Here is an 18,641-nt window from a genome sequence, read left to right as displayed (position 1 = left end):
CGAAACTTGGTACGTGTACTCCTTTCGGGCGTAGGACGGATGGTATTGAAAATGGGCAAAATCGGACAATAACCACGCCTACCTCCCATATAACGGTAATTTTCAGAAATACGAAAACTTCGATATTGTAACTACTGAAGATTATTCACTCAAAATTGATATTTACAATAATTTTTAGACGAAAAATAAGAATATTATAAATTTTTGAAAAATGGGCGTAGCCACGCCCACTTATGGTTACATGTGTATATCTTGGTAACCGTTGCACCGATTTCTTCCAAACTTGGCACAGTTATTGGCCTTGGTACAGGATACCAAATGGCCGAAAATTTTAAAAATCGGACAATAACCACGCCCACATCCCATATAACGGTAATTTGGAGAAATAAAAAATCTTCGATAAATCAGTAAATGTTAAAGCTAATTTATTAAAAATTGATGCTTGCAACAATTCTTTATCAGGAAATACGTCTATGATAAAATTTTGGAAAATGGGCGTGGCACCGCCCACTTATGATCACATATATGTATCTCGGTAACCGTTCTACCAATTTGTACCAAACTCGGTATGGTTATTGTGCTTGCCACATAAAATCAAAACGTTCAAAATTATTGAAATCGGACTAAAATTACGGCTTTTCATATAACGGTAAATTTTAGAAATGCTTGAAACGTCAATATTTCGAATTTAAGGACGCTAATTTACTCAAAATTGATACACCCCGGCTTACCATGTAAAGGTAGCTTTCGGAAAGGTGAAAATCATATATTTAATATTTGCGCCGGGCATTTAATGTTCGGCTCCGCCCGAACTTAGACTTTCTTACTTGTTCTCATATGCGTTATTTCGGTTTTCAAACGAAAGTGTGCATATATGCATTATTGCGGTTAATTTATATGCGTTATTTCGGTTTTCAACCGAAACTGTGCATATTTGCATTATTTCGGTGTTTTTCATAACCATTATTTCGTATGCGCAGTTTCCATATGCACAATTTCAGGGAGCCCACCTTTCTGCGTAGGCGGCCTTCGGCCGCACTTAGGGATTAAAACCCTCACAAAGTAGAATTCTCATTCTGTGTTGCGAAGAAAAAGCACTGAACTCCTTTTGCAGAGAACACACCTTTCTGCGTAGGCGGCCTTCGGCCGCACTTAGGGATTATAACCCTCACAAAGTAGAAATTTCTTTCTGTGTTGCGAAGAAAAGGCACTGAACACCTTTCTGCGTAGGCGGCCTTGGGCCGCACTTAGGGATTGTAACCCTCACAAAGTAGAATTCTGTTTCTGTGTTGCGAAGAAGAGGGACTGAACACCTTTTGCAGAGAACACCTTTCTGCCTAAGCGACGTCGGCCGCACTTAGGGTTTGTAAGCTTTTCTTTATAATTATTTTACATTAATTCAATTTTTGTAAGAACTATACAACATACATATATATAAAGTACAAAGTAAAGGGAATAAAATTTCCTATTGAATGTTGGAAATTGGAAAAGTTAACAATGGCGCTAATTGTAGCTTTTGTGTTGTGTAAAGAAAATATTTGTGGCTTTCGTGATTGGCAGTGTCTACATGCACGCGCCACGGTAAATTTTTCCGTAGATAACAAATTACCGTAGATCCACGGCTTAAATTACCGTAGATCCACAGTAAAATTACCGTATTTCCACGGAAAAAAATCCCGCACATCCACGGTAAAAATTACCGTACATCCACGGTAAAAATTTACTGTGGGTCCACGGCAATTTCTTAAGATGTTTGTAAAAGGATATGTGTATTATGTGGATTATGCGCTTAGGGATTATAACCCTTACCATGCAGAATTCTCCTTTCTGTGTTGCCGGAGAAGTGGGGTATTTTTACCGTGAATCTACGGTAAAAATTACCGTGTAAGTAGACACTCCCTTCGTTTTTTAAGAAAAAATGGTATGTAGTGCTAACTTGACACCATCCACCTAGTCGATAGAATTGAGATATCCAATACATATTTATGTATGTATGCTACTACTAAAAATTTGTTGTGAAAAGAAAAAAATTGTAGCGGTCGCTTTTCTGGAAAAAATTGAGTTGACCGTTTTTCGAATAAAATTTAGATATACCTACTAACTTGAGTGCTAACTTGAGATCATGCCCCATTGTCGACTAAATTGAGATAACGAAAATACAACATTTTCATATATCAATTCTATCGACTAGGTGTATGGTGTGAAGTTAGCACTACATACCATATCTTTTCAAAAAGGAGAGCTACAAATTTTTTCTTCCCACAACAAATTTGCAACAACAAAAGCTACAGTTAATGCCATAGTTTCGTAATATTTATTTATTTAATGATGATGAATATTTAGCATATAAACTTGAAAGATGCACTTTTAATTCACACCGCTTCCATCACCTCCAATGGTACTATTTGTATTTCATGCTACATATAATTTAGTTAAGCAGGACTACAATAAGTCGTTGAGTAGGCCTACCGGGGAAACCACGTTAAAAATGCGCCAAATACACTAACCCACAAGGGGTGTATAATGAAATCCCGATATACAAAATACCGAAATACAGAATCTCGAAATACATAATCCAGACACGACCAAATCCCGTCCAGACATAATCAAGACACGACCAAATCCCGACCATACATAATCCCGACAAGACACAATCCAGACAAGAAACCCAAAAAAAAAATTCCCGCCAAAATATAAAAATAATTAAAAAATCGCGCGAAAGCAAGGCAATAGTTCTTCAGTTCCCTAACTAAATTTTCAATAGTTTTGTTAGTTTAACCCAAAAAAGCTAAAAAACAAAAATGGCTTGCTAACTTCACGCGCAAGCCGTTAATCAGCAAAAACGACCAACTTACAAGAAATAAAGAGTTCTACAGTTAACTAATTGTCCCAAAAAAAGTTCCGCGAAATCCAGAAGAAAAAGAAAAAAAAATTGTTACATACATTTTTTTTTGTAATTACTTTTTAATCAGAGTTCATATAAAACTGTATACTCAAAATTATTCTAAGGTCCGTTTTCTCAAGTACTAAACATTTATCTGCCCTTTAAAAACAAATTTTGTTCTCGATAAACATCGATAAATATCGATAACAAAATCGATAAATATCGTTAACAAAATCGATAAATATCGATGAATAAATCGATAAATATCGATAACAAAATCGATAAAAATATTGATAACAAAATCGATAACAAAATCGATAAAAAAATATCGCTAACAAAACAGTTAAAAATATCGATTACAAAATCGATAACAAATCGGTAAAAATACTGATAACAAAATCGATAAAAAATAACGATTATTATATCGATAAGTACCGAAAATATCGATAGCAAAATTGATAACAATATCGATAAAAATTTCGATAAAAGTTTCGATAAAAAAATTGATAAAAATATCGATAACAAAACCGATAAAATATCGATTATTTTATCGACAAGTCCCGAGAATCCCGAAAATCTCTAAAATCCCAAAATAGTTCCCATATTGGGGCCCTGTGTATCTCTATATATCCTTTCCTCTTTAATTACCTTTATTTTAATCTTTCTTCACCTATCTTCATCTTTACTTTTATCGGTATCCTCATCCTCCTCTTTGTCTTTACTTTTCTGTTTATCATTTTCTTCATCTACATATTCCCTTCACCTTTGTTGTGTTTAAATTTACCTTGGTCTTCACTTTTGCCTTTATCTTTACGCATCTTTGTTTTGGTTTTTATTTGTACCTTTGCCTTTATCATTTTCTTTATCTATGTGCGTAGTCACCTTTACTTTCATTCTTGTATTGGTCTTTTTCTAAGTGTTATTCTTTAACCTTTTATTAGCAAAGTTTTGTTAAATTAATACCATATGCAACACACAAGAAGCACTTGTTTCAGCGCCAACCATTTATGTTGCACCATTTCCGTTGCACCATTTTCGTTGCACCATTTCCTTGTGCTATTTCCGTTGAATTGGACAATTTACTCCCAACCAACCAACCGCCGCACAGTGGCCAATTTTTGGAAAACCCTGGCCAAAAGTCAAAAAAAAAAAAATTGGTGCATTCGTATGCATAACCATCTTATATAGTTAGGAGGGCTCTACTGCGTATCGTTATGAGACAACAAGTCGATTCTCTTCCTGTAACACACAGGAGATCGAAGTGACTGCTGCTAGCAATTCGCTCTAAACTTTTCGTAAATTAGAGTTTTTGTCGTTGTTAAAATCGTGGTATTATCTTTAAAAAAATAACAGTTTTCAAGCATCCGCTCATGGACATTGTAATCTAGAGTAGCGATGGGCATAATGTGCACATACGGGCAAAATGCCCAAACGTGAAAACCGCGGGCAAATGTGCATACCTTTGGGTAGATGAGGTGTGGTAATTATGCCCGGGGGTGAAACAGACAAATTTGCGCGAATTGCATCTGTATGTGTGATCGGAATGAGAGAACAAGTATATGTGAGTACTCACGAATTTGAGACCCCATGGCTGCCAACTTTCCTAAAAGCACCAAAACTTTGGACAAATCAAAACATGAAAAATTTTTTTTTCAGTAAAATTTAATATGCATCTATACTACATTAGTGATCGGTCCAAGATATAAGTATTGTTGTATTTATCAAAAACCAAAATAAATAGTAACGCACTAATAACGATTTTAAACTTTTATAGAACCAATTGAATTTTCGCTTTAATTCAATCAAGATATATATTTTATTTGAAACAATGCATTTATACACATATGTATGTACATACTTATGAGTATAAAAAGATTTCGTATCCAGAATAAAATGCACTAAATAAGCACTGAACATGGCGGGAAAGGTATACTAATAGTAGCCGTCATCGATTTTCCACTTCTCGCTCGCTATGTTTGAGTTCCGGTCACTTAAAGAAGAATTTTGCATGTGAAAGCAACAACAAAGTTAGCTAGCAGTGATAGACGATAGCGAGTTTGGTTGTACCTCATTGAGTTCGTTCGTTTCGCCACTCGCTAACTGTTGGCGAATCGATGACGGCTAATATTATATAGTTGTCGAATATTTTTAGGTATCTTCGGCTCAGCTAACATGAAAAAAGCTGCATGTATGCATATCTATATATTTTTGATGATTTGAAGATTTTAATTTTTAACGATGCAAAGCGGATTCATGCGGCTAAAAAATTCCGTTGATTTTTGAGAATTTTTTTGGTTAAAGGTGTTTTACGTTTTTTCCATACAAAGTATGTCGACAATTTTCTTTTATATGGAGGACACTGCCAGCAAAAAAATTGCCAAAAATCAACGGAATTTTTTAGCCGCTTGAAACTTGCACTTCTTCAGACTAGAATTGAATGTGCTACAAAACTGCATACCAGAATTTTTTCTAAAGATTCTGATTAAAAAGTTTGAAATTTGGGTGAAAAATTGCAAAATTTTTATAATTTTTATACAAACTTTAAAATCTGAATTTATATGGTGTTTGTTGTATAGCCAGCTAGGCTTTTATAAAAAAATAATAAACATTAAATAAACAAAAGACAAATAGCCAAAACTGGTCCAAATATCGCACTCCTATTATTTTGTGGACAACTGTACCTACATATATACTGCTGCAAATAATTATAAACTCAAAGTGTTTTTAAATGCAACGCAAAAATTTTAAAACTAATTGGTGGATTTACATAGTCTCATAAAATTATAAGTCCGAAAGAAAAAAACTTAAAAAATTACATAGTATGTTATACCGTTAATACGCACCGAAAGTACAGAAGTCACAGTTGTATTTTTTTAATTCCTTTTTCTATGCTAGACAACAACAAAATCTTTAAACAAAGCTACTTCTCGCGTCACTACGTGAATATTCAAAGACTTTTACAAGTACCCGCTAACCAGCTTATGATAGCGCGATACGGCAACCATGCTGTTGATTTACATACATATTCATGCCAATGCAGGCCACGCTCAACTACTGGCCAACCGTGGTGAGCAGTGTTGCCATTTTAACGACTTTTCCACTCAGCTAGCTTTTAGCGATTTTATTAATAATCAGGCATGGGCAGAGAACTTTTAGCTAACGCTTGTTTGTGGTAGTGCCGACCTCTGTTCATAATGATCGCAATTTATTACATTTACATTTTGCAGTCCAAAAAATCAACATTACATCCAAGGTGTATTAAACAAGGCGTGATTGACAACTCAGTGTGGCTCTCTTTTATGGTACTAAAATGTCAAAAAACACAAACAACAATTTTTTCCAATTTGACATTATAGGATCGTTCTTACGAGAGAAATGTCAAATTCAATCACACTTTGGTAAATACATTTTGATTAAATCAACAAGCTCGACATTCTTATGACCAATTTTTATACTTTATTTAATGCCACAAAATCCCAACACTGGTTATAAAACCTTATAACGAAGTTCCAATTTTGTTTTTGTTAATAAAACTGGTGGGTTTTTATAAACATATGATCTCTGATTTTATCAAATAAGGTTTAACTGCTAAATTATAAAAGAAACTTTTTGTTCATAAGAGTTTACAGAATTTAAATGATTTAGCAGGATTCTAGCGATTTTTGTTTATTAATCTGGCGGGACCGCAGAAACAGAAATGGCAACACTGGTGGTGAGTACCGACTTGCTTGCGAGCATATAAGCTGTTTTGTAATTCACTTTTGCATTGTCAGCGTTCAGTTGGTCGCAAATTTTCAAGGAAAGAAGTAATTTTTAGCAAAAAAAAACCGACTCAACTCATATAAAAAAATATATATATATATATCTCATGATCCACTGATCGGATCTTAACCAGAGACGTGGTCCAAAGTTATGCGGTAACATACATAAAAAAAATATATATATTCCGACGAACTGATAACATCCACCTTTTTTGGAAGTCGGTTAAAAAAGAACAATCCTTCGCAAAACAACCTTTTTATATGACGGTTTTCTACCGACTGAGCCTAGTAGCAGCGCTCTGCTCTCTTATTTACGAACACATGCGCAAGCAAGATCGTTAACACGTTATTGTTCGCCAGTATGAATTAGCACATACTATTTTTTACATATGAATAATCTATTTAAACTTTATCGATTTATTAATAAAAAAATTAAATTGGTCGGCATTTCATGATGTTGAATTATTTTTAATAAATATACTACAAATATAGTTAGAAATTGTTCCTCTATAAACAAAGAGGTGAATATAATAGCCTTTGGCAATATACATTGCATAAAATGGGTTAATACACGTACACGACTATTGCTTAACCTTTCGGTTTTAAATTTTTACCCCGCATCAAGCACCTGCTTGCCCACGCTGCTGCGCGCGAGCTGTTCTGCCGCCCATCCCTAATCTAGAGTATGTAAAACATGTTTTTTCATTGTCACGCCATCTAAAAACTGACGTAAGACATAGATATTCACGGATTGATTTTTTTGTTTACTCATTATGATGGATTAGGAAAATAGTTACGAGAGTGGTCGAGATGGGCGGTCTAATTTTCTTTTTCATATATATTGAAGTTTCTCCCATCCACCTTGGTTAAAACCACCTGCCACAAGCCGCCACTGTAGTTTGGCCATCAGTTTTTATACGCGATTCTTAATTTTTTTATGTTTAAAAGATTTAAATTATGTAAAAAATTATTTGTGTCATGATTTTGATGCTTTAAAGATTGGATGTTCTTAGAATTCAAATGATGTCAGAAAGTGCTACTATATTAGAGTGCTCATCCATGGGCCTCTCATTATTGAATGGGCACCCCTGCCAATTGGCCCAAGCCCAAGAGCCAAGGAATAAGGATATTAAAAAATATCGGCTGCTGTATCCTCGGACCCTGTCATTTCAAGTTTACGTTTAAACCCACTAAAACAAAATCATAAACTGTCGTCAGATGCCATTAAATTATTATCAACTGTTCTAAATGCGAATGCGGAATTGCCATCAGAAAATATAGATACGAGCTTGGATACTTCAGATGACTGCGAGTCTGACGGTGTATAAAATTGTTATCTTAAAAATATATTCCTGTATGTCTTGTTTATTGATTCATTCAAAATCCCGCAGTTCCCGTGTAAATTTGAACATCAAGATTTTTAGAAACAAACATTAAGACCAAAGTGGGGGCCAACAGTTTTATGCCGAATCCGAACGGGGATTTTCTTTTTATGAGCAGCTGTTCTTCGTGGCTGAATACACTCGGGGTTTGCCCTTGCCTGCCAAAGGGCGACTTTATTACAAAAAACTTGTTTGTTTCTTATTTTTTGATGTTGGTCGGAAACTGGGCTTGAACCCACGCCCTGCGGAATGATAGCGTATATTGCTAACCGCTACATCACATTATATAACAAAAAAGCAGAAAACATGACCTTTTATACTTAACTACCTTAGTTTCGACGTACTATACGTTTACGTTATTTTAAACGTACACAGCAGCCATTATGGATCCGCCGTTTTGAATTTCGAAATTATGTGGTGAAATTTAAAACCAGCAACAAAAATAAAGACTTATAGACAAGGTTTGATTACAATTGTACCATGCTTCGACTTTTGTCCAGCTTTTTCGAAAAATTGGCCACTGTGCAACGCTAAAGAAGTTTCACTTCAAAAATCAAACATATTTATGTAAAGTAAGCAGGTGTATTTTTTATATCCAGTTAATTTGGAAAATTTCTGTACTTTATTACTGTTAGGGTTTAAGTACATTTTACTTCACGCAATCGTCCTCTGATCGGTCAAAAAAGCTTTAGAACAGTCCTGCCCAACGTTGGCAGATCTCCATAAGCAAGTGCCCTGCGCTGGCAGAATTCCATATGCAAGTGCCGGGCGCTGGGCATGACTGCTTTAGAATTTATCTTTTAAGGGGTAGGAGCGGCTTTTCTTGTTGTTGTAACAGCAGTTACAGTAGTCAATATGAATGTACATATGCACATACTTTTCTTTTTATATTTCGTTAGTTGGCTCTCAAGAAAGCACATGTTTATCGAAATTCTTAGAATATCTAATATGTATGTGTGTACATGCAAAGTTCACCATGAACTTACATTTATTTTTTCATTTTACTTATAGGTTGAAACATTTTATTATTTTTTTAAGTGAATAATCGGTATAGAAATTAATTTACCAAAAAGTGCCGAAGTATAAATTAATAAAACGGAAATAACTTAGAAAATAAAATAAAAAATGTCTGAAGAAATCGATCGCAACGATCCCGAGTTAAAATATCTTTCCGTCGAACGGAGCCAATTTAATGATCCGGCAACGCAGGCCGAGTGGACACAGAAACGTCTTGTGTGGGTGCCTCATGAGAACCAGGTATGTATTGTATCAATATTCAAAAGACTATTAGTATGTACTGTAGCAATAGTTAAGCAACAGATATCTTCTATATATTTATTTCTAAAAGGTATTTTTCTGTTACCAAATGACATCTCCATTAATATTTTATAAAATTTGATGAATGATATCTCATTTTGAAGGGGAGAAGCTCACGTACATGCGCAAAATAGTCGCGTTGGTCAAGTTTAGTTCTTTTTTAAAAACAAGGGGTTTCCATCAAACTGAATGATTGAAACACCATTTTGAAGGACAGCTTCAACGGTTGAGGAAAATCATAAAAACTTTTTAATACGGTTGCCACCCGCTTAAAACTTTAGTGACTTAATTATATATCGAGTAAAATATTGCAACGCATTCAGGGAATGAAGGGCATTTATATGAACACTTAACCAGAACGAATAATTTTGAAGAGGGTTGCCAACTATTTAAAAATTTCAACATCTACATACATACATAGCCGATTTTTGTCATTCCTCCGGCGTTCGGCGCTTAAGGAATTTTGTACAAAATTTTCATGATGTATGTACATTGAAATACATCGTTTGAAGGAACTAAATACTACTCGTTTAAAAACACAATTTTACGAAATGAAAATTACTTTTTTAAAGGAGTTTTTTTTTTGCATAATTTGGGCCACTGGACAAGAATATGATCTCCTTTATTTTTCCAAAAATAGCGTAACTCGGAAAAAACATAGGTAACATATTTTTCGATCGAAAGCGTTTATTACAGTTAAATTAGGGTCGAATACTAGTAATCTAACGATTTTTGTCCGCAGTAGACAACTCTTTTCAATACTACAACAACAAGAAAGTTATAACACATCAACAACTTTAACTCCAATAACTCAGAAAGCAGTTTTAACCGAAGCAGCTTCTGTTCATCTAACTCATTCCATCTAACTCCTCCATTATTAGAGATAAAACAAAGACAAGTTGATTTTCCTGAGTATTTTTTTTTATTTTAAACAGACTTTAAATAAAGAGCAAACACTTTTTTTGCTAATTTTTACATTCGTATGTTATTTTATTCTGGGGTCCCACATACGTATACAAGTACTAGGTGGCTGTGTGAAAATTACGTTAGCATTCCTTAATGGTGGTCAAACCCCAGGAAGGTTTTGCTCCCTCGCATCGCAACGTTTTCTACAAAGGGTAAAAGTTCACCCTTTTTGGTAAAAATTAGTATTATTTTTCATTACATTCGGTTCTTCTTAGAAAAATTTGACGCTTAATTTTTAGTGGAATTTTAACCATCTATTTTTTTAAACAGTGGGTCAAAAAGACCCGTTCTGGTTCGAGTTGATGGGTTAAACTTGTGGAAAAAAGTAGACCAACAACCTTGTTTTCAATATGTAATCCGCAAAAAATCGTAAGAACTCCGTAATTTAACATAACGGTTGATAAGATTATTGCAAAAATTTATTGATAGCGACATAAATTATCCCAATAATTTAACTTTGCCAATTTTTTATTTCTTTAAATTTAAATAGTACATACAGATCTGTCCTGCAGAAAAAAATTATCAATTGGTAAAAAATAACCCAGTTGTAGTTAGCTTTTTTGCGGGATTTCTATAAAATATATAACTTGTAGTTAGCTACAACAAGCTAGCTTGAAACTAGTTGACAAGTAATGCAGGAGTAATGAAGGAGATTGTTTTCTTTAAAGGCGTTTGGACAAACGCGTTGAGGACAAGTAAAAGGAAGATCGTAATTTTATATTATCATTTTGAAGGTATGTCTGACGGAGTTCGAATATGGGACCACCTACAGCAGAATATGAAAACAAATATGAAATGTGATCAAGTAAATAAAAAAAATAAAAAATTAAATAAAAAAAAAATATTTTGTTTTTCCTGTTGATATTTTATGTCCAAAAGTAGTTAGTTACAAATTAGTTACATCTAATGCAGAGGTAAACCACCCTTGACTATTTCGCGGCCATCGCCATGGAAATATAGTTAGCTTTCGTCAAAGAAAATATACAGATAATAAGTGACTTTTAGCTCCTTCCTAATCAACTTAAAGTTAGCTTATAGTTAGATACATTTCCTGCAGGGTGTAGAGAACATACAGAGCCATGTGTGTGTGTATGTATAGACCTCAGACCTTCTTCTGTTCGCCCATCGTAATTTAATTTTAAAACTAGTTCAATGAATTAACTAAATATAATTATAATCTGAATTGGCATGGTGAATGCCTAACGCTGGACGAGATGACATGATAAGATTAGTAGCCTCATGCCTCTTTGGAATCTACCTTATGGGCAGTAGCGCCGGCGTTTCCAGACGCGCCAGCGTCGATTCTTTTTGAAGTTGACCACGCCGCCGCCGCAAGTCCTGTCGGCGTAAACCTCTAGTATGTATATCGTCGATGTTTTTGCAAAACCGCCCATCGACCAGTTGCAGAATCGCCTAAATCGCCATTGTGACAAAGATGAGATTTGGTAACCCTGAACTCCAGGCATCGAGATTTACGCATAAAAATCGCTAAATCTTTATTAAAACAACAGATTTGTAAAATAATAGCTAGAGAATATACCGCCTATCAATGCAATGCCTTCAAAGAAAACCCGTTTTTTCGCTCTCCTATAAAATTTGAGTGCCGTAAGATAGGCGGTTTTGCAATTGGTCGATGCGCGGTTTTGCAAAAAAAATCGACGATATGTATAAAACAAGGTTGCTTACGTAATACCGAGCATAGCTCTAGAATAAATTATTCTATGTGAGTTGTCTTTTTTTTGTGTTTGTCTCTGCCCAAGGAAAATTAAAAAAAATTTCCGAATAGAAAATTTCGGAAAAACTGATTATAAACTGATATTTGTTTATTTCTTTAATTTTGATCGTAATATTACAATTGAAATGGTTGCCCAGGTTTAAAATTGTATCAATGCTAAACAATTATGTACATAGGTTAAGTTAGTTTAGAGTGCGTTGTAAATTATTACCGGTTCCATTTGCAGTTGCCGGATTTGAAAATTTATGATTGAGCCATTAATTCGAGTTTAACGTTTGAGTTTATGAACCACTGTCAAGTGCTCTCATTGGGGTGTTTAAGAAACTCAGAGCTTAATTTGACATTTGTTTGTGTACTTTTTTTTATTCACATTTAGCCTGTTCCCGTACTCCAGGGTTTAGACAGAAAAAGTCCGAAGTAGCCATGGCGCAGAACAGAGCTTCTTAAAGTGGGTTCCGCGGAACCCAAGGCATCCGTAGAAAAGTAACCAGGGTTCAGCGAAATTAACTTTGCCATGAATAAGCACGGCGCACTTTGGGCAATATTACGATCATGAATTGTGTAGTAGATAGTGTAAACCATTTAAATTTAAACCACGCATTTTTAATTTTTGTATCTCATTTGGTTCCCGAGATATAGACCCATATGTTGACATGGAAATCATAACAAGTACACTTTCTGGTTAAATGGAAAGAAGATATTTTACTATTGGTATTAAACCCAGAAAGTATATAAAAACACGCTAATAAAACAAATTTTCAATAGTCTACCAAATTGAGCTTTGAAAAAAGCGTATCGTTTTCTAAAAATTATTGATTCAAAATAGTATATGTTTACGTATTAAAAATACATTTATCAAAATACTTAATTTATTTGCGGTTTCAATAGCTTCACAATCTCGAATGAATTCACTTATTTTCGACAGGCTTCTTTGGTGATTCTTGCGTATGGCTTACGAATGCTTGTTATATATGGATCTAATGTATACAATAATGTACGCAAGATATCTTCGTTTGTCGCCAATGATGAGTGTTTTCTTGCGTGATGTAGTCTAAATTTCATGTAGTTTTGTTGCGGGACTCTTGTGCGTGTTCTAAAAGTTGTCCGATTGGTAATACAGCAAAATGTTTTATAACACTCTCCATGGATCAATAGCTTAGGCACCGAGGATGTCATATAATACCAGTTGTATTTCTTGACATATATTCTTGCTGTTTCTAATGCATAAACGCCAAACTTTTCAGCATCAGTCATAACACCCGATAACACAACACAAGATAAAGTTTGTAGAATGATATACAGTCTGTGTATAAGCACTTCATCAACTCCAGTTATTTCAGCAGACCAAGTGGTATTCGAAAAAAAGAGTTATTCGAAGAGTTGGTTATTTCCATCGATGAATCAGGTGGGCAGCATATTTATTTACATCTCTGTATTTTGTAATATGACGGCAGCAGAAAACATTTCCTTTCATTCGTTAGGTTTCTCAGGTACAACTACTGTGCTTTGGTAAGATCTAAATCAATATAAGCGCTTAAAGCTTCTTCGGATAATATTGCAGCATTACATGACTCAAACGTTCTAAGACAGTTTTCTTTTTTTCGGAATCTGCCGTCCTTATAGCTTCCACAATATTAGCTTCAACTCTTTCACCCATAGATCGCAGTCCTTGCAAATATGACTTCCGAAACTTGATATTTTTCCCTTAAAAATGTGGATAAGGCCGTTACGTTCTTACGTTTTCTATATAAGGAATAGTGGACGTTTTGGAAAACTTGAAGAACTCATTACTTCAAATTTATTGCTTCTCGAAAACAAGCTTCTTTATTCTAAATAAGTAGTTCCGAACTTTTGGGGAATACGCAGTAAACTGCCCGTATCAGCATGCAGATATTTCTTAACCATTGTGAATACTAATTTTCCACAGTTCCAGTACCTAGCAGGTAATCGGACATATATTTTCTCGAAAACGAGCGCCCATATTCTAGATGTATTCCTTACCCGTTGTATTGGTACCTGTAATTCACAATGGTTAAAAAACATCTGCATGCAAATATGGGCAGTTTACTATGTTTAATATGGCAGTTTACCAAGCTCGGCGAAACACTAACATATGTGTAAGCGCCAATCTCTTATTATTAGGTGGATTTTTCGTGCTTTTAATGAATTCAAATTCAAACAAGCGGAGAAAACCTTCGAATCCATTATCGAAATAAAAAAAAAACGAAACAAAGTTTGTGTTTTATTACAGAAGCTATTGCTGCAACCTGTTATTTCAAAATAAAATATTTATAGCTAATTTTAAATCTGGATATAACTTGTAACTCAAGTCCGTATTACTTAATAGGCCCTTGCTAGGAAAAAATTCCTAAACTGAGGATCTGAAAATTACTGCGTTGCGAGTAAAAATTCCCACAATTTCTTCTTCAACTTCTTAAGCAGTTTTCACTTTTTTCATTAAATAAACATACACCGCTGTGTGTAGTGGTAAGCAATGCGCGCTTCCACCCCGCTGCGCCTGGGTTCGAGCCCTGGTCAAAGCAACATCGAAAAAGAATATAGAAAAAAGGTCTTTTCTTAACAGCGGTCGTCACTCGGCAGGCAATGGCAAACCTCCGAGTGTATTTCTGCCATGAAAAACAGCTTCTCATAAAAATACAATCGACGTTCGGAGTTGGCGTAAAACTGCAGGTGAAAAAACCCGATGTTTAATACCTTGCCAAATATATCTTAATATAAGTTTTCGAAAAAAAAAAAAAAAAATGTTGATTCTCACAAAATAAACGATATCGTCATAAAGCAAAATATTTTAAAAATAGTTCTTGAAAAACGCCCATTTTTTTGAACTACGTTTTTTATAGAGAAATAAACAAGGATTACGATGGTATAATTTTAAATCCCTAATTTAATGGCCTTCACTATGCAAATTAACTTCAAACTGTTCATAGCTGTTTCTTAGCTTTAAAATTACGTTAAGATAAAGTCTCTACGATCAGCAGAACCTGAGATATAACGATTTGAAGAAGTACATGATTAGTCAGAATAAGGACAAAATGCGAACTTTGACAGATCATATCTCCGAAGAAAAAAAATTCCTCGAACACGTGTTAGCTTATTTCATGTATAGAACCCACAAAAAAATGTAAGCGAATCGGAGACACGACATAATTTTTTTTTACGAAATCCGTCCGATGTAAAAAGGAATGGCTCATATATGCACAGTTTCGGTTGAAAACCGAAATAATGCATATTAGAAATACCGAAATTATGCATATGCACACTTTCGTTTGAAAACCGAAATAATGGATATGAAAAAAACGAAGTAATGCATACATGCACAGTTTCGACTCAAAACCGAAGTAATGCATATAATCAATCTTAACATTAATGTGACAGTCAACAAGGCTAAAGGTGTACTTGCATTTGTGAAACGATGGTCAAAAGAATTTAGTGACCCTTATGCCACTAAAACCCTGTTTACAACATTAGTTAGACCGATTAGAATCCAAGGTATCAAATTTACTCAGACAAGATACAATCAATTCAAAAACAATACCTACTTTTTGCTTTAAGAAATTTCCGTTGGGATTCTCAATATAACCTGCCACCTTATACGAGCCGATTAAAACTTATTAATCTTCCTACACTTGTCAGTCGCTGGGAAATACTTGGTAAAATTTTTATGGTTAAATTACTGACACGCTCAATTTCAAGTCCGCTTCTTCTGGGTGAAGTTAGCCTTAATTTTCCCTCCCGTGTATCAAGATACTTTTATCCCCTATTTTTGAAAACTTGTAAAACTAATTTTGAATTACACGAGCCACCCAGTTGCTAATGCTAGGATTTTAACTTTCATTCCAGCGCATTTGATATATCTTATTCGCTTTTCAACATTAAGAAAGCGATACTATCCTCTCTCAATAAATGAATTATTAACATAGAGACATAAAATCAGCTGATGAATTTAGTTCTGTAGCTTAACAGTTTTAGATCTCGACACTTAACAAACTCCTGCCTATCGTGACTCGGCGCAAAAAATTGAAAATATTGGTTCCGTACGTCATGCGGACTGCGCCCCTCGTGCGGATGGGCAGGAATGAAGGGTAAAAACCGTTGGGATTATTATTATTATAAGAAAAACGAAGTAATGCATATAAGCACAGTTTCGACTCAAAACCGAAATAATGCATATGACAAAACCGAAATAGTGCACACTTGAAAACGAACTTATTTCTGCGTAGGCGGTCTTCGGCCGCGATTAGGGATTATAACCCTTACTAACTAGAATTCTCCATTCTTTGTTGCCAGAAAAGAGGGGCAGAAGTATTTTTGTGCAGAACTTTTTTTTTGCGTAGGCGGCCCTCGGCCGCGCTTAGGGATTATAACCCTTACTAAGTAGAATTCTGTGCTGCCAGAAAAGGGGGCGGAAGTATTTTTATGCAGAACGTTTTCCTGCATAGGCGGCCTTCGGCCGCGCTTAGGGCTTATAACCATTACTAAGTAGAACTCTCCCTTCTGGTTTTCCGGAAAAGGGGGCCGGAAGTATTTTTGCGCAGAACTTCTTTCTGCGTAGGGGGCCTTCGGCCGCGCTTAGGGATTATAACCCTGACTAAGTAGAATTCTCCTTTCTGTGTTGCCAGAAAAGGGGGGCGGAGGTATTTTCGACATGGAACTTTCAGTGTTTGAAAACAATTATGCCGCTGATCGGAAGATGACACATTGGCTCAGGCAGTCGCAATTCACAAGGTTTGGCAACAATCCATGGAATTGACTCCTTAGGAATAAGTCCAAGTTACTGAGCAGCTTTGCGTACATTCACCGCGAATTCATGCGGGATGAATTCAGGGCCGACAGTTATACACAGCTGCAATGAAATGGAATATCACTGGAAGATATGCCCTCTGACGTCAAAAGTTCCATAATCAGAGCAGATAAATGTGTCATTGGAAGTTGTGAACGTGAATTGCTGGTACAAACGTTGGCCCAAAATGTTTAAATAAAAATAGGGTCTTGGGCGGGACGAAGCTCGCCAGGTCCGCTAGTTTTTATATAAAAGTATAGCTCTTTATCTAATAAATACCATATATGTATGTACAGCTGCGAGCACTAAAATAGTAGTGTGCACTTACGGTTAACATTTTTTGAAGTTACTAGAAAACCAAAATAATAGTTGCATTAATTTTATTGAAAAACTGAAGGACAATTTCGTAACTAAATGTAGGGTCGTAAGATGTGTTATGGAAACTACTACGAGCAGAAAAATAGTAGTATATAAAAATACTAATACTTAATACTAAAATTTAGCACAGTTATTTAGTATTTAGTAGCATGACCGTTGTTTTTAATCACTGGTGCACAACGATTTCTCATAAAGTCTACGAGGTGTTGACATCTTTCCTGTGTTATTGACTGACAGGCGCGGAGAACTGCAGCCCATAGTTCGGGCTTAGTTTTTGGTTTTTCATCCCATACGGCTTTCTTAAGGTCGGTCCAAAGGTTTCATATAGGATTGAGATCAGGAGATTGAGCTGGCCACTCCATGACCTCAATTCCGTTGTCCAGAAATGACAATTTTGGCATCTTGTATGTTTCGGGTCGTTATCCTGCTGTAGTACCCATTTGAGTGGCATTTCCTCTTCGGCGAATGGAAGCATACCATCCTTCATTATTTGTACGTACTAATTATGGACCATGATAGTTTTTATATCCAATATATTGGCCTCACCACCTCCTCCATACTTCAACGTCTTTGCAGTGTACCTTGGATGATATATCATATTTGAGGGGTATCTTACGAGTTGCCGAGAGCCTTTACCACTGCATAAAACAATTTTTTACTTATCCGTTAAAAAAAAATTGCTCTACTTCCGAATAGACCAATCCAGGTATTTTTTCGCAAAATCTAGTCTGCGTACTACATGATTTTTATCAAAAGCGGGACCTTCCGTGGACTTATAGCATAAAGCTTGTGTTCTCGGTGCCGTCTGCTTACTGTATGAACACTACATGGTAACTTTAGGTTATCAAAAGTTTCTACAGCTAACATTGTAGGACGAGTCTTCGAATATTTAATAATTTGTCGTATGGTAGTCGTTGATAATTTCTGCTTACCAAACCTTTTTATACCCGAGCGCACTTGTGCACAAGGGTATATTAATTTTGTTCACATAACGGTTGTTTGTAACAGCCAAAACGAATCGAGATAGATATAGACAAATGTATACATAAATGATCAGGATGAAAAAAGAAATCGATTAAGCCATGTCTGTCTGTCCGTCCGTCTGTCCGTCTGTCCGTCTGTCCGTCTGTCCGTCTGTCCGTCTGTCCGTCTGTCCGTGTACACGATAACTCGAGCAAAAATTGAGATATCTCAACGAAATTTGGTATGTAGGTTTCCCTTAATCCAAGGTAGGTTGGTATTGAAAATGGGCGAAATCGGACTTTAACCACGCCCACTTCCCATATAACGGTAATTTCCAGAAATACGAAAACTGCGATATTTTAGTAACTACTGAAGATAATTCACTCAAAATTTATATTTACAATAATTTTTAGACGAAAAATAAGAATATTATAAATTTTTGGAAAATGGGCGT

General features: G+C 35.3%; 1 protein-coding gene across 1 annotated transcript in view; it reads left to right on the top strand.

The window, feature by feature from the left end:
• LOC118742357 (myosin heavy chain, non-muscle) overlaps positions 1-18,641 on the top strand; it is a gene marked incomplete in the record, with an annotated part of 153,781 nt that overhangs the window by 13,249 nt on the left and 121,891 nt on the right. Inside the window, 1 exon segment of the mRNA XM_036474368.1 lies at positions 9,039-9,284. Within this exon segment, the coding sequence (XP_036330261.1) occupies positions 9,153-9,284 (132 nt within the window).

Source organism: Rhagoletis pomonella, unplaced genomic scaffold, assembly GCF_013731165.1.
Source record: "Rhagoletis pomonella isolate Grant_MI unplaced genomic scaffold, Rhpom_1.0 Rhpom_scaffold_00007, whole genome shotgun sequence".
Classification (NCBI taxonomy): Eukaryota; Metazoa; Arthropoda; class Insecta; order Diptera; family Tephritidae; genus Rhagoletis; species Rhagoletis pomonella.
The sequence above is the reverse complement of the archived record's forward strand: the minus strand, read 5'-3'. Positions and strand labels throughout refer to the sequence as shown.